Source organism: Silene latifolia, chromosome X (assembly GCF_048544455.1).
Source record: "Silene latifolia isolate original U9 population chromosome X, ASM4854445v1, whole genome shotgun sequence".
NCBI classification, from domain to species: Eukaryota; Viridiplantae; Streptophyta; class Magnoliopsida; order Caryophyllales; family Caryophyllaceae; genus Silene; species Silene latifolia.
In genome coordinates this window covers 46,681,411-46,695,947 of record NC_133537.1, presented here as the reverse complement: position 1 = coordinate 46,695,947, position 14,537 = coordinate 46,681,411, and the positions used below count along the sequence as shown (strand labels likewise).

Below are 14,537 nucleotides of genomic sequence, written 5' to 3'. Positions count from 1 at the left end.
GTGAAGGGGAAGAAGCAGTTTAAGAGGAATGCAGGTAAGAAGCCCATTCAGGTAGAGGGCAAAGGTAAAGCAATTGCGAATTGCTCTACCAAGCCTAAACCTATAAAGGGTAATCCTCTTGAAGATACTTGTAATTACTGTAATAACAAGGGACATTGGAGGCGTAATTGTACTAAGTACCTGGATGACATAAAAGCTGGCATTGTGAAGCCAACATGTAATTTCTCAACCGAATCTTTTATGATAGACATAAATTATGCTTCAAATACAACTTGGGTATTATATACTGGTTGTGGTTCTCATTTGTGCAATCATTTGCAGGGCCTAAAAAGCATAAGAAAGCTAAACAAGGGTGATGTCGATCTCCGAATGGGAAACGGGTCTAAAGTAGCCGCCGTCTCAGTAGGAACTTATGTACTTAGTTTAGCTTCGGGAATGCAGTTGCATCTTAATAATTGTTATTTTGTACCAACACTATCTAGAAATATAATATCCGTATCTGTGTTAGACACAGAAGGGGTTTCCTTTGTAATTAAAGACAAGTGTTGTACTTTTTCCCTTAATGGGATTGTATATAGTCAAGCTATTTCAATCAATGGTATTTATATTCTAGATACTTGCAACGATGTTTATCATTTAGATAATAAAAGACTCAAAACAGGTGATCCTGATCAATCTTATTTATGACATTGTCCATTAGGACACATCAACGAGAAGCGCATTAAAAGACTAGTGTCGACTGGTGTAATTAAACCTTTTGATTTTGAATCATTTGGTACATGCGAATCTTGTCTTCTTGGCAAGATGACTCGTTCACCTTTTCTAGGAAAGAGATCTCGAGCTAGTGAGTTGTTGGGTTTAATACATACCGATGTATGCGGTCCAATGACAGTCACTGCTAGAGGTAATAATGACTATTTCATTACTTTTACCGATGACATGAGTAGATATGGGTATATCTACTTAATGAGGTATAAAAGTGAAGCTTTTGATAAGTTCAAAGAGTTTTAGAATGAAGTGGAAAACCAATTAAATAAGAAGATTAAAGCATTACGATCAGATCGTGGTGGGGAATATTTAAGCAATGACTTTAAAGATCACCTTATAAACTGTGGTATTGTATCTCAGTTAACTCCTCCTGGCACACCACAATTAAATGGTGTGGCTGAAAGGAGGAATCGAACTTTATTAGATATGGTTCGATCGATGATGAGTCAAGCTGAGTTACCTAAGTCATTCTAGGGTTTTGCCATTTTATCTGCTGTACAATCACTTAATAAAAGTCCCACTAAAGCAACTGACAAAACTCCATATGAGATATGGAAAGGGAAAGTCCCGAATCTACGATAAATGAAAGTATGGGGTTGTGATGCTTATGTCAAGAGCAAGTTTGACGATAAACTTGCACCTCGTTCTGAAAAGTGTATTTTTGTAGGCTACCCTAAGGAAACTTGTGGATATTACTTCTACAATAGTAACGAGAACAAAGTGTTTGTGGCTTGTGTAGTTGTCTTTCTAAAAAAAGAGTTTATTTCTAGAAGACAGAGTGGGAGAAAATTTGAACTTGACGAAGTTCAAGAGCCACAAACTGATATGACAATATAGGAAGATGTTCCTTCTACGTCTGAATCAGTTATTGTTCCTTCTGAACCTAGGAGGTCAGAAAGGGTTAGTCGCCAGCCTGATAAATAACTTGGTATTATCGAGAAAGATGGTGACTATGAGGTTTTACTTTTAGAAAGTGATGAACCCAAGACCTATAAAGCAGCTATTATGAGTTCTGACTCTAAGCTATGGCTCGAAGTCATGCAATCCGAAATGGATTCCATGTACGATAATCAGGTATGGGACCTGGTTGACTTACCTAAAGATGTTCGACCTCTTCAATGTAAGTGGATATTCAAGATTAAAATCGGCATGGATGGACATAAAGATGTCTAAAAAGCTAGATTGGTTGCAAAAGGTTTCACTCAGGTTCATGGTTTACACTATGATGAAACTTTTGCATCAGTTGCTATGCTTAGATCTGTTCGGATAATGTTAGCGATTGCTGCATTTCATGATTATGAGATATGGCAAATGGATGTCAAAACCGCTTTCTGAACGGGTTTTGGAAGAGGAAGTGTTCATGACACAACCTGAGGGTTTTGTGGATCCTAAAAATCCTAACAAAGTATGCAAACTTAAGAGATCCATTTATGGTCTTAAGCAAGCGTCAAGGAGTTGGAATCATCGTTTTGATCATGTTATTAAACAGAATGGTTTTTCTCGAAGTGTTGAGGAACCATGTTTATACATGAAGTTTAGTGGGAGTAAAGTTGTTTTCTTACTTCTTTATGTGGACGACATATTACTCATTGGGAATGATGTTGATATGCTTGCTTATGTTAAGAAGTGGTTGGGAAATCACTTCCAAATGAAAGATTTGGGAGAAGCTCAACGCATCTTGGGTATCCGGATCTATAGGGATAGATCCAAAAGGATATTAGCATTGAGTCAAGAAGCCTTTATCGATAAGATTCTTGACCGATTCAATATGAAAAACTCCAAGAGAGGTTTTCTACCTATGAGCAAAGGGGATCACTTTGAGTAAGTCACGGTGTCCTCACGAGCCTAAGGATATTGAACGAATGAAATCGATTCCCTATGCTTCACTTTGGGATCGATCATGTATGCTATGATGTGTTATCGTCCCGATGTCTCGTATGCTTTCGATGACGAGTCGTTTTAAAAAACTCCGGTGAGAGTCATGGGATAGCCGTCAAGAATATTCTGAAGTACTTGAGAAGGACTAAAGATTTATTCTTAGTGTTTGGAGGAGAATCGACTTACGTGTAAGAGGTTATACGGATGCCGGTTCCAAACCGATAGGGATGATTTGAAATCCCAGTGCTGGTTTTGTCTTTTTGTTGAACGGAGGGGTGGTTTCTTTGGAGAAGTTTCAAAGAGTCTGGATCACGATTCTACAACGGAAGCCGAGTACATTGCGGCCTCACGAAGGCCGCAAAGGAAGTCGTTTGGATTAGGCAATTTTTAGAGGGACCGAAAGTAGTTCCGACCGCGAGGATCCTATCACTTTGTATTGTGATAACAAAGGGGCTATTTTTCAAGCAAAAGAGCCCAAGTCTAGTAACAAGTCTAGGCATGTACTTAGGAAATTTCATGTAATTAGAGATTTAATCGAAAGGAAAGAAATTACAATCAGAAGGTTGGGACAAATGACAACATCGATCCTTTAACCAAGCCATTGTCTCAAGCTAAACATGATAGTCATGTAGTTTCGATGGGGTTGAGACGAATGCCAGAACTGTTGTAAATTATATGATATGTAATAATCAAAATATTGTATTTATTATTTGATATATGATAAGTTGCATTTATCGTTATATTCAGTTTTATTTCTGAATTTATATACTTTGTTTTCTCCAAATAGGTTATAAAGACAATGTCGAACCCTATTAAGTGAACTAGATTAACATTGTATTTTGTCCCTAGTTACTTAATGAGGTGACGTCTCGGAGTGACTAGATTGTAAGGCGATAGATGACAGGTTCGACTGTCATATGGTCATGGTGATGACTGGTCGATTACATAGGCATATTGTGAGACAAATTGTCGGACAGTGACCGTTTATAGAGTCCTTTTGTTGCTAGGTCATGGCGAGGATGTCTATTTATTCCTTCGAGTCAATTCTTTAGACTGGTGACTATTTGTCTGAGTTGGTACGGTTTTCCGGTGGCTTTGGTTTTTGTTCTAGGTCGCACCGTAAAAGGAGGCCGATGCGCATTTATTGGGTCATTGTAATCTGTATCGAACGAAGAAAATAAGTCAACATGATTGTCCTTTTAATTCATATTTTATCTCAAGGCCACTCGAGGAGAGATGACTGTGAATGCGTGGCCACGCTCGGATGCGATCTATAGTAGATTATCCGGTCAGACAGTCATTCTCTTGATCGAGGAAACCACTTTATGATATGATCACGTGCAAGAACGACCTGAAAGACATCTTGCATTGAGTGGGAGATATTATTGGACAAGAGAATTGGTAACGCACACTTGGGTCAGACAAGTGGGAGATTGTTGGAGTAGTGTCCTCCACAATGAGTGCGTTTACATATTAAATCTCGTAAAAGGAATATCGGGGATTTATTTTATTTATTTGTCAGCTGGTCATCGTTAATCGGTAATGATTGGCTGACTAGAGTTTGACATTACTGTCGTGTGACGGCGGTGATCAGCTGATCCCTTTAGGTCACACCTATAGGATGACGCCCAAATAGAATAAATTAGTTGTTTGTATGAGATACGAGATAATTAATTCCTTATATTATTTGACTTTTAATTAGTCACGTAAACGTATAATTTGATGACGGGTTACGAACTCGGGACAAGGAGATTTGTTATTTAATTATGTGATATTTAAATAATAAATTTATTAGAATTTATTAATTAATTGTTAATTAATTAATTTTATACGATATGTGTATATGTTTTGAAATGGAATTAATTAGCTATTTAATTTTTACAAGAGGTTGTAAAATTAGCTAAATGGGTTAATATTGACACATTGTATGTTGATAAAATGGTCTTATGATTACTTAATAGTTAAGTAGTCATTGGTAGTTAATTTATATTATTTAAGTGTTAAATAATCAAATTAATATTTAATTATGTAAGATAATTAAATATAAGACTTATAAGCATTTGTGGGGCAAATGTCGAAAACCGAAATGGACTCAAAAATGTCCACTTGACCGATTTTTTGAGAGGACAGCAAGTGTCCATTAAGTGGCAATTTCCACTTAGTTTTGTTCCCCATTTTTGCCTATAAATACCCACTTAATCACACCATTTCTTATGTTTGGAAAAATTTGAAGAAAATTTGGTCCTTTTTGTGCGCTTTGGCCGGTTTACCTTCATCACCAAGAGACCAACTTTTCTTTTTATTTTGTTCATCATTTTCATCTTAAAACACATATAAAAACTAACTAATAATATTATCAAAGTAATAATATTAATTAGTACATCTAATATACAATTACAAGGTTACTACTATTATTAACTAGTTATTAATTTTAGTAGTATTTTGGGTTATTCTTGGGTGCCACCAAAGGAGATTACCTATATTGGTAATTGGTGTTCTTGGAGGATCATCCATAGTTGCATAGCTCAAGAACTATAAAGGTAGGAGACCTTTATAGTGCCCATATTTTGCCTTATAGCAATGTAAGGAACTTTTGTCTTAAGATGGTTTAATACCATCTTTTATACATTTTATTTGCATGCATGTAGATTTAGACCACATTAAATTAATTTGTAATTTTAATATCATAAGATGAGTATTAATTTGGTCTAAATTACTAACAAGACGGTTATTCTCCAGATCGAGAAAACCACTCAAGATATGATCAAATGCAAGTACGACCTGCAAGACACCTTGCATTGAGTGGGAGATAGTAATAGGACAAGAGAATTGGTGACACACACTTGTCGCGGACAAGTGGGAGATTGTTGGAGTATGTGTCCTCGACAATAATGCGATCACATGTTTAAATCTCATATTAAGAATACATAAGGGATTGTAACATTTTATTGTCAACTGATCCACATTAATCGGTAATGATTGGCTGACTAGAGTTTGACATTACTGTCGTGTGACGGTGGTGATCAGTTGATCCCTTAAGGTCATACCTTTAGGGAAACATTCTTAATTGATCAATTAATTAATTGTATGATGATACAGGTTAATTAATTCCTTAAAATTGAACAAATGATTTTGTGAGTAATTATTAGTATCTTATTGTAATTTGATTAAATAAGATTCGTGCTAAGTAATTAATTTTTTTTATTGCTTAAGGTTTATTTATTGTTTATGAAACAATTAAAATAAGAATGAATTGTTTATTATAAATACAAGTAGTTGTGATTTATAATTATATGACCCATTTTAAGTAATTGTAATTGTGAATTACTAGTTAATTTTGTATGTGATTTATTTCATTTATATAATGATTTTCAATGTGTTAAAAATGCATTATTTAAATGACATGTCTAGTAACATGTCCAATTTGTCACACAATACAAATTAACAAATTGACAAACTTAAAATGGACCCATGTTAATATGGGTGTGCCATGATTATGGAGAGACTAGGAGTTAGTTGTGTTTTGATTATTTTATTAAGTGGAAACATAATCATTACCTACTAAACATAGACTATCATACCTACACTCTTGTGAAGAGCAACAACAAAAGGTATTGGACACTCTTCCCTTCTCCCTCTACCCGGCCACCCTAGAGAAAAAGAGAGATTTTTCTCTTCTTATATTTACAATTTATTCTTACAATGATTCATTCACTTAAATTACAACTTATCTCACTAGTTTTGTTGTTGAACAAAATTTATAAAATCTCACATAAATCTCTAATATTATTCAATCAATACTAGAAGTAGTATACTTATAATATTAGTAATTTTAAGGGAACAAATATTAATTTCTAGTATCTAAATTAATATTTGTATTAAGAAGGATTTCCTTGGTACAAATCCTTGAGGAGAGATACTACACTTGAATCTTGTTCATCCATTAGGAAAGCTCAAGAACTAAGTAAGGTAGGAGACCATACTAGTGCCCATATAGCCGAAACTACAAATGTAAGGAACCGTTTTTTCCTTTACTCTTATATTTGTTTTGCATGCATAAGATCTTGAATTAATTTTATGACTAAATTAATTAATCACATTTTCAATATGTAAACAAATGAGATTAATGAATCCCAACAGTAACCTTGGGTACTAAGGTGATCAAAGTGGAATTAGCAGCTTTTGGCATAACGCCAGTCACAAAGTAATCTCTGGCAGCAGCACAAAAATCGTGTCCCACAGTCCCCCAAGTATCTAGGAAAAACCCAGAAGAGAAGCCATCTACCCTGGGACTCTTATTTCTATCAATATATTTTAAGGCCTCCAGAATCTCATCATCAGTAATAGCCGCAATTAAAATACTAGTGTGACATGGCTGCAAGGTCCCTTGCTGAAAAAGAGAAGATGGCAAGTTATCAGCAGTATCAGTAGTGCCTAGCAGACCAGTATAGTAGCTCAACAGTGCATTAGCTACATTTTTCCTACCCTTGCATAGATGTCCTGATGAATCCTCAATATATCCTATGTTCTTACTCAACTTTCTTTCTTGGATAAGAGAGTAAAAATATTGGGTAGAACCATCATTAAGCTGAATGTGCTGGAATTTGGCACGTTGGTGGAGAGCCTTAATCTCAGCAGCCCGTAGAGTTTAAACTCCTCCAAGAGAACCTTTTCTTGCCTAAAGAGCAAAGTGCTACCTCCAGTTTCCAAGATAGAAGTTTGGCAGTCAAGAAGGGTATTCCTGGCTGCAATCACTCGCTTATCAAGATTAGAAAATTCATCTTTATGTAAGCTTCTTAAGGGAGCCCTAAGAGCTTTAAGCTTTTGGAACAGAAAACTAATCTTCTTACCATAATGCCGCTGAGTCCAAACAAACGAGACATTGTCACTGAAAGTCTTGGAAGAGGGCCAACAGTTAAGGAATTTGAATGGTCTGGAGATTCTAATATCATTAGCTATATCCAACAGAGTAGGCGTGTGGTCAGAGATGCCAGCAGGAAGGAAAGAAACAGTGGAAGAAACAGAACATGTCCAAGCCTGATTCATGACAACTCTATCCAATTTGGCCATTCTCTCAGCCTTGTTTGACCAAGTATAAAAGCAGCAAGTAGCAGGGTGATCCACCAGCTTACTGTTGGAGTAAGTGTCCTCAACAATAGTGCGATCACATGTTTAAATCTCATGATAAGAATACGTAAGGGATGATTCAATTATATAGTCAACTGATCAACATTAATCGGTAATGATTGGCTAAATAGAGTTTGACATTACTGTCGTTTGGCGGTGGTGATCAGTTGATCCCTTAAGGTCACACCTATAGAACAATTCCCTTAATAGATTAATTATTTAATTGTATAACGATACAGATTAATTAATTCCTTGAAATTGAACAATTTGTTTTGTGAGTAAGAATAAGTATTTTATTGTAATTTGATTAAATAAGATTTATTTTAGTAATTAAAAGATTTTATTACTAAAATTCATTATTGTTTGTGAAACAATTAAATTAAGAATGATTCATGAATTATAATTGCAAAATATTGTGAATTATATTTATATGACCCATTTTAATAATTGTAATCATGTATTACTAGTTAATTTGTCACAAGTAATTTATTTGTTATAAAATGATATTTAAGGGGTTAAATATGCATTGAAATATCTACGGGCACGGTGTGTGACACATGACCTACCTTATTACAAATGACAAATTGACAAACATAAAATGGATGTCCATTTTATGTATGGACCGAAAAATAGAGAGTTTTTGGGGTTAGTGGGTGTTTTATTTTAATTGTTAAAATGAAACACAATGAGTACCTATTGCTAAGCCTTACACACCTATGATTTAGAGAAGAGAAAAAGCAAAAGGGTAAAGGCCATGCATTGGCCTTCTTGACCCCCAAACCGGCTTCCCTCTTTTATTTAAAGAAAAATGAGATCATTTTTCTCTTAATCAATTATTCACATTCTCACATTATCACTTCATCTCTCTAAAATAGTTTTAGAAACTTTGATTAATTGTTCATCTAAATTCTAATATCACATAACATTATTACTAGTATAGTAATACAAATATTATTAGAATCTTTAAAGACAACTAATATATTAATCTAGTTAGTTAGTATATTAGTATTAAGGGTTATTGTCTTGGTGCAACTAAGAGGAGAGTTCCTAATATGAAGCTTGGGTTTTGGAGGATCATTCTTTTACTAATAGCTCAAGATCTACATGAGAAGGAGTCTCTTGTAGTGCCCTATTTTGAACCATGCAACAATGTAAGGAGAATTATTTTTCTTCTTAATCTTCTTATTTTGTATAATTTTATTTTGCATGCAACTAGATCCAAGAGGTAAATTAATGAGTAATTTATAAAATCTATTAAATAAGTTTAATAGGGATTTTAGAAACTTTCAATTGGCATCAAGAGCTTTGGTGTTGCATGCATATCATTTTTTTTATGAGTTATTTGATAACAAAATAAAAACTAAAATTTGTGATTTATAAGGATAATGCCACGAATTTTTTTGCATGTAATATATTCTGCTTCTAAAATATTTTTAGGTCATATTGATGATTTATGGATGATTATTGCTTATTTTAATGATTTTTAGTGAAATAATTGCATTTTAATGAATAAAATGGCATTTTTAACTAAAAATAGTTAAACTTCGATTCTGACCATGAAATTTTAGTATAACCTCACATGCATATTTTACTTATTGTATGTAAAATTTCGTATTAATGTGATTAATATTGCATGATTTATGATTTTTATGTGATAAAAATGCTATAAATGGAGGTTGAATGACTAAGATTAGTTAAACTTCATAACAGGCCACGAAATTTTAATATGTTGTCACATGCATATTTTAAAGATTGTATATAAAATTTGAGATAAATGTGATTTATTATGCATGATTTATAATTTTAATGGTTAAAATGATATAAATAGTGATTATTTTTAGCAAAAATAGCTAAAATTAAATTTATGGAATGAAATTTTTCCCTAATGCTGTATATATGATATGAACATCAGATATAAAGTTGCATGATTAATTTTGATTGATTTGGTATGTTTATTGATTTTTATGTGATAAAATCGATAAAAGGGCAACTTTATTAGTCATAAAAATTAATTCAAAATTTTTGATTGAAATTTTGCCATTTCCAGGTCCTGGAAATTATTTAAGAATGTTCAAAATTTTGATTTTGATTTTTTCATAATTTTTATGTTTAATTTGGAATTAAATGGTAAAAGTTATGATTTATACGATTTATTAATGAAGTAAATTATAAATATTTTGTGGGAAAATTTTATTGAGTTTTTGGAATCTTGATAATATTCCAGAATTTGCAAAAATGTGATTTCGAAATTTTATCAAAATTTTTATGATTTATTGGGAATCATTTCATAATTGTTATGATTAAGAGAAGTTTAAATAAGCAATAATACAAAACCAAGTTGAATTATTGTCAAATATTTAGTGAAGACTAATTTTTGAGTCCTAAGAAGGTTTGGATAATTAACTTGGGCTTAAATTTGATTTAAGTATTGATTTGTGGTTTTAATAAGTTATTATCACGCATTTCCATAAAACGGAATTATATACGATATAAGATTTAAGTAGGGCGATTTGGCACATTAATTTGGTATGTTAGACACATATATTAATGCTGCATTTTTTTTATTGATGAATGTCATATTTTTTTTTATATAATTTTGTATTATGTAATTTTATCTTAGTATGACCTTAGTTTTAATCGGTATTACCCGTAATGTAAGGGATTACCGATTCGGTTGTAATTTAATGTGATCTCGTATCACTTTTATTTTTACTAGTTTTTCATTTTACAAATGTATAATAGGAATAACAATGTATTTTATTATATTTGTAATTCCGGAATTCCTTCAAGTCGGTGCCAATCGGAAAGGCGTTCCGATCAAGACAGAGTCCTTGGGAAGCGTACCATTTGAAGGTTCAAGGGACCAATGAAGTTGGTTTTAGAATTTGTAATAGATTATTAGATTTTCTATTTTAGGAAAGGCCATACTACGAAATTTATTTATTGCTTTGCATTTTTCTTTATATGTTACATGCATTGCCAAATCGCCATTAACATCACATGCATTTTTATATATTTATATCGTCTTTTCGACCGTGTCGATTATAATTATCGTTAGTTCACTAATATAGTTCACATAAAAGTGATAGATAATAAATCGACAAGACCTCTCACATATTTAAAATTGAGATTAGCTTTCCCAAATAGTAGGACCCATGAATCCCTTTGACATTTGGAGTAGATTCGGTTTCCCGGGGTACTTTCATTTTTCATTGGGTAAGTGGGATAATAACAAGTTATTACACGCGAAATTTGGTTTGACTCAATGGGACATGAAGACTAGTCTTATGTTCCGGGGCTAGAGATGAACTTAACGTAATTTCATCGACCGAGAGTTCTAATTGTAAAATCGGTTAAAGAGTTAACCCACCGAGTTATATTAATGAGGGATTTATCGGTTTCCCCGTGCCCGAGTTAATATGGATTTGGATCTAGGAATCATTTATATAATTGGTTTGAGGTCATTATATAAATGCAAAAACATGCTAAAATGTTTTCATATTTTAACGATGAATGTTTCTTTTCCCATTATTTCGTTGTTTTATATTGTTCTTTATCATCGCTCCTACTCATATACGATATCATTCGATTATAACATGAGTCTCCGCTAAACCACTATTACTAACGACAAATAGAACCTCTTTCTAAATCCTCAAATGAGCCATTTAAATAGGGCATGGACTAGTTCCATAGGAATCGTTCTATTCCATAGAACTCCATAGGAATTGTCCTATGTCATATAAGATTAACATCTTAAATTCCAAACATACCTATGTATGATTTTTTGTGAAGAAATATGAATAGAAATAATAATTAATCAAAATATGTTTTAATGAATTCTTCTATACATTCATGGTTCAACAATCTTATTGCTCAATCTAAACACTTGTCATCAAGAACTTAAGTTGTTAAGAAGATGACGATGTTAAATTGGAAAATTAATTTGTTAGAAATTTTGATTAACCAATTATCTTAATAGAGTTAACCCCTGTGAAGGATTAACTAGGAATTTATATGAAGATAAGTCTTCATCAAGTAGAAATTCTTGAATTTAGTGGGAGCAATAAGAAGTAAGTATCTATCTTAATTGTTAAGGATAGAACTAGGCTCGAAAGAGAAGGTGTTAGACACTAAAATAGATACAAACCCCAATAAGTAAAGATCAAGGAAGTTGGTCGTATAACTCCAACATATTCCTTCTGGAATATCTATGACATGACATTGCATTCTTGCTAATTACCACATCATGAGTCTTTGATACAAATTTGTGAATCATGTTAGAAAAATTGCCACATTTCATGATTATGAAATATGGCAAAAGGATGTCAAAACCACCTTTCTAATGGGTATTTAGAGGGGGATGTGTTCATAACACAATCCGAGGGTTTTGTAAATCCTTAGAATTCAAACATTGAATAATCGTGTGACCACTAGCAAGAATAAGTTCAGAAATTTGCATGAATGGAACTAGGGTAGTTGCCATTTCATCCATGAACATATGAATGATGTAGTGTACTCATATTAGTTTTGTATTTAGAAATGTACCTCAATAATTGTCATGATGTACACCAACTCTAAATAAGAATATAATTCAAGTTTTTGTATAAAACGCCAAGGGTTTCCCAATTATGCAATTAAAACAAGCGTTGTGCCCTTACACACCACGATTAAGTTTATGGTGAGACCATACAAATCAAGGTAATTATATTCAAACTAGAAATAAATGTCATATGTACAAGACTCAAGTTGGTGACCCCAATCATTTCTCAATTCTCAATTGAAAGTCACATTTAGAAACTAGTTTTGACTAGTCTCCAAAACCATTTGATTGGAAATCTTTTGGTGTGTGCGAATCTTGTATTCAAAGCATGATTAATTCATGATTTCTTTCTAGAAAAGGATTATGAATAGAGCAAGATATTCGCCCTATTTACACCTTAAAGTGTATGGTGGAATACAATTTCAATCTGAGAAGGTCATTATTACTTCTTCTCTTTTACCAAAGAACTAGGTAGATACTTGATATCCACTTAATGAGGTAAGAAGAGAAATTCTTTGAATATGTTCAATGAATGTTTAAAAGGTATCAAAACATACAGATTATAAAACCAAAGTATTAGTACTTTGTTAAAATTGGGAACAATAAAGTGAAGACTTTGATTTACACCAAATAGAGTGTGATATGGTATCACAAGATCACTATCATAATCACACCCTATGAAGATAAGGTGTGTTATAAGGATACAAAGAATCCTATACGATATGATTGAATCTTTACTATAAAGTTGGAAGTAGTTTCTATCACAATTTGTCTAGTATTTATTTTTCCCACTAAAACAAAACATAGTTAAAGCAATCAAGTACAATTCATATATGATATGATTAAGCATGGTACCTAAGTTGTAGCTTGTTTTGGAAGAAAGCATGTGGCTTTGTAACCCAATTATCACGAGAACAACAAGTTTGTGGCTCGTGATGCTGTCTTTTGAGAAAAGAAGTTTATTTCTTAAAGACAGAGTGGGAGAAAATGTTCAAGAGCCACAAACTGAGAATAAGACGTAGGAAGATGTTCCTTCTTGATCAAAACCACTAATTATTGATTCGAAACCTAAGTGGACAGAAGTCATGTTATTTTTTAAAAGTAACAAACCTGTAACTTATTAAGATGCTTTATCTAGTCTCAACTCCACAAGAGTCCGAAATAAGCATAAACATGAAAATGTTTATTTAGCTTGGTTGGTTGGTGGCAAAGGGTTTTGCACGCAACAACAACGCTTCATTGTATTCGGATATGATTTGATATAGTTGGATTTTAAAATTATCTTGCATGAGTTTTGTAAATCGCAACTATCCTAAGGTAGGATACAAATTTAAGAAGAAATCTTAAGTAGAAGTTAAGGAGTTGAATTGTATGTTTTGATCATGTGATAAATCTTTCTCGAGTTGTCGATTAGTTTTGTTTATACATGGAGTTTAGTGGGAGTAATGTGGTGTTACTAGTCTTATATGTAAGCGACATATTGATGATTGTGAATGATGAAAGACTTAGGAGAAGAATAATACATCTCTAAGGTATCCAGACCTATAAAGATAGATCTAAGATGATACTAGCATAAAGTTAATATTCTTATATTAATAAGAATCTTAACAAGTTCAAAAGTATTGAACATGAAGAATTTGAATCCACATGCGTCCGCTGCGAGATTAATTCATTGCGATAAGATGTATTACCATTCTTAAATCTCGTATACTTGGAGTATAACGAGATGTTACAAATCGAATCTTTAAGAGAAGTCTCTATATAGCCACATAGTTCATTAGTTAGTACTCATGAAGTACTAAGGATATGAAGCTAAGCATTTAGAAATGAGATGGTTTTATGTGCAAGAAGTTACACAAAAACCATATTCTAAACACATAAGAATGATTGGAGAACCATCTTGGATATATTTTTTAAGAAGGATATCTGCTAGAAACGTCCTAGGCAGTTGAACAATGAGATATATACAACGGAAACTGAATACACCCGCAATAATAAGATATGCAAGAAGGAAGGGATGATATTAGGATTCAGTTTTGTGAATTGGAGGAACTATGGTAGTTCGTTCCAATAACCGAAGGTCCTATCCCTACTCACTGTGAGGACAGTGGGAGCTATCCTAAGGCAAGAGTGTAACACCCCGTATTTTGTAATAATATTTTATAATAAAAGTATTTTATTAAATTGATTATTTCGGAGTTTAATAATGTATTTTGGAAATATT

At 32.8% G+C, this 14,537-nt stretch overlaps 1 protein-coding gene across 1 annotated transcript; it reads right to left on the bottom strand.

Moving 5' to 3' along the window:
* Nucleotides 1-6,769: 6,769 nt before the first annotated feature.
* On the bottom strand, nt 6,770-7,716 carry LOC141617306 (uncharacterized). Its single transcript, XM_074434487.1, has 2 exons — nt 7,185-7,716; nt 6,770-7,080 (listed from the first exon to the last, which is right to left on the bottom strand). Exons 1-2 carry the CDS (start codon nt 7,714-7,716, stop codon nt 6,770-6,772), a joined length of 843 nt encoding a protein of 280 aa, XP_074290588.1.
* Nucleotides 7,717-14,537: the final 6,821 nt, after the last annotated feature.

What these genes read in the sequence shown, in the direction of transcription:
- LOC141617306 (XM_074434487.1), bottom strand. Translation starts at nt 7,716, where the DNA reads ATGGCCAAATTGGATAGAGTTGTCATGAATCAGGCTTGGACATGTTCT. An exon ending in TCTCTTATCCAAGAAAGAAA is followed by an intron (nt 7,081 to 7,184) that starts GTTGAGTAAGAA and finishes CTGGTCTGCTAG; the next exon opens with GCACTACTGATACTGCTGAT.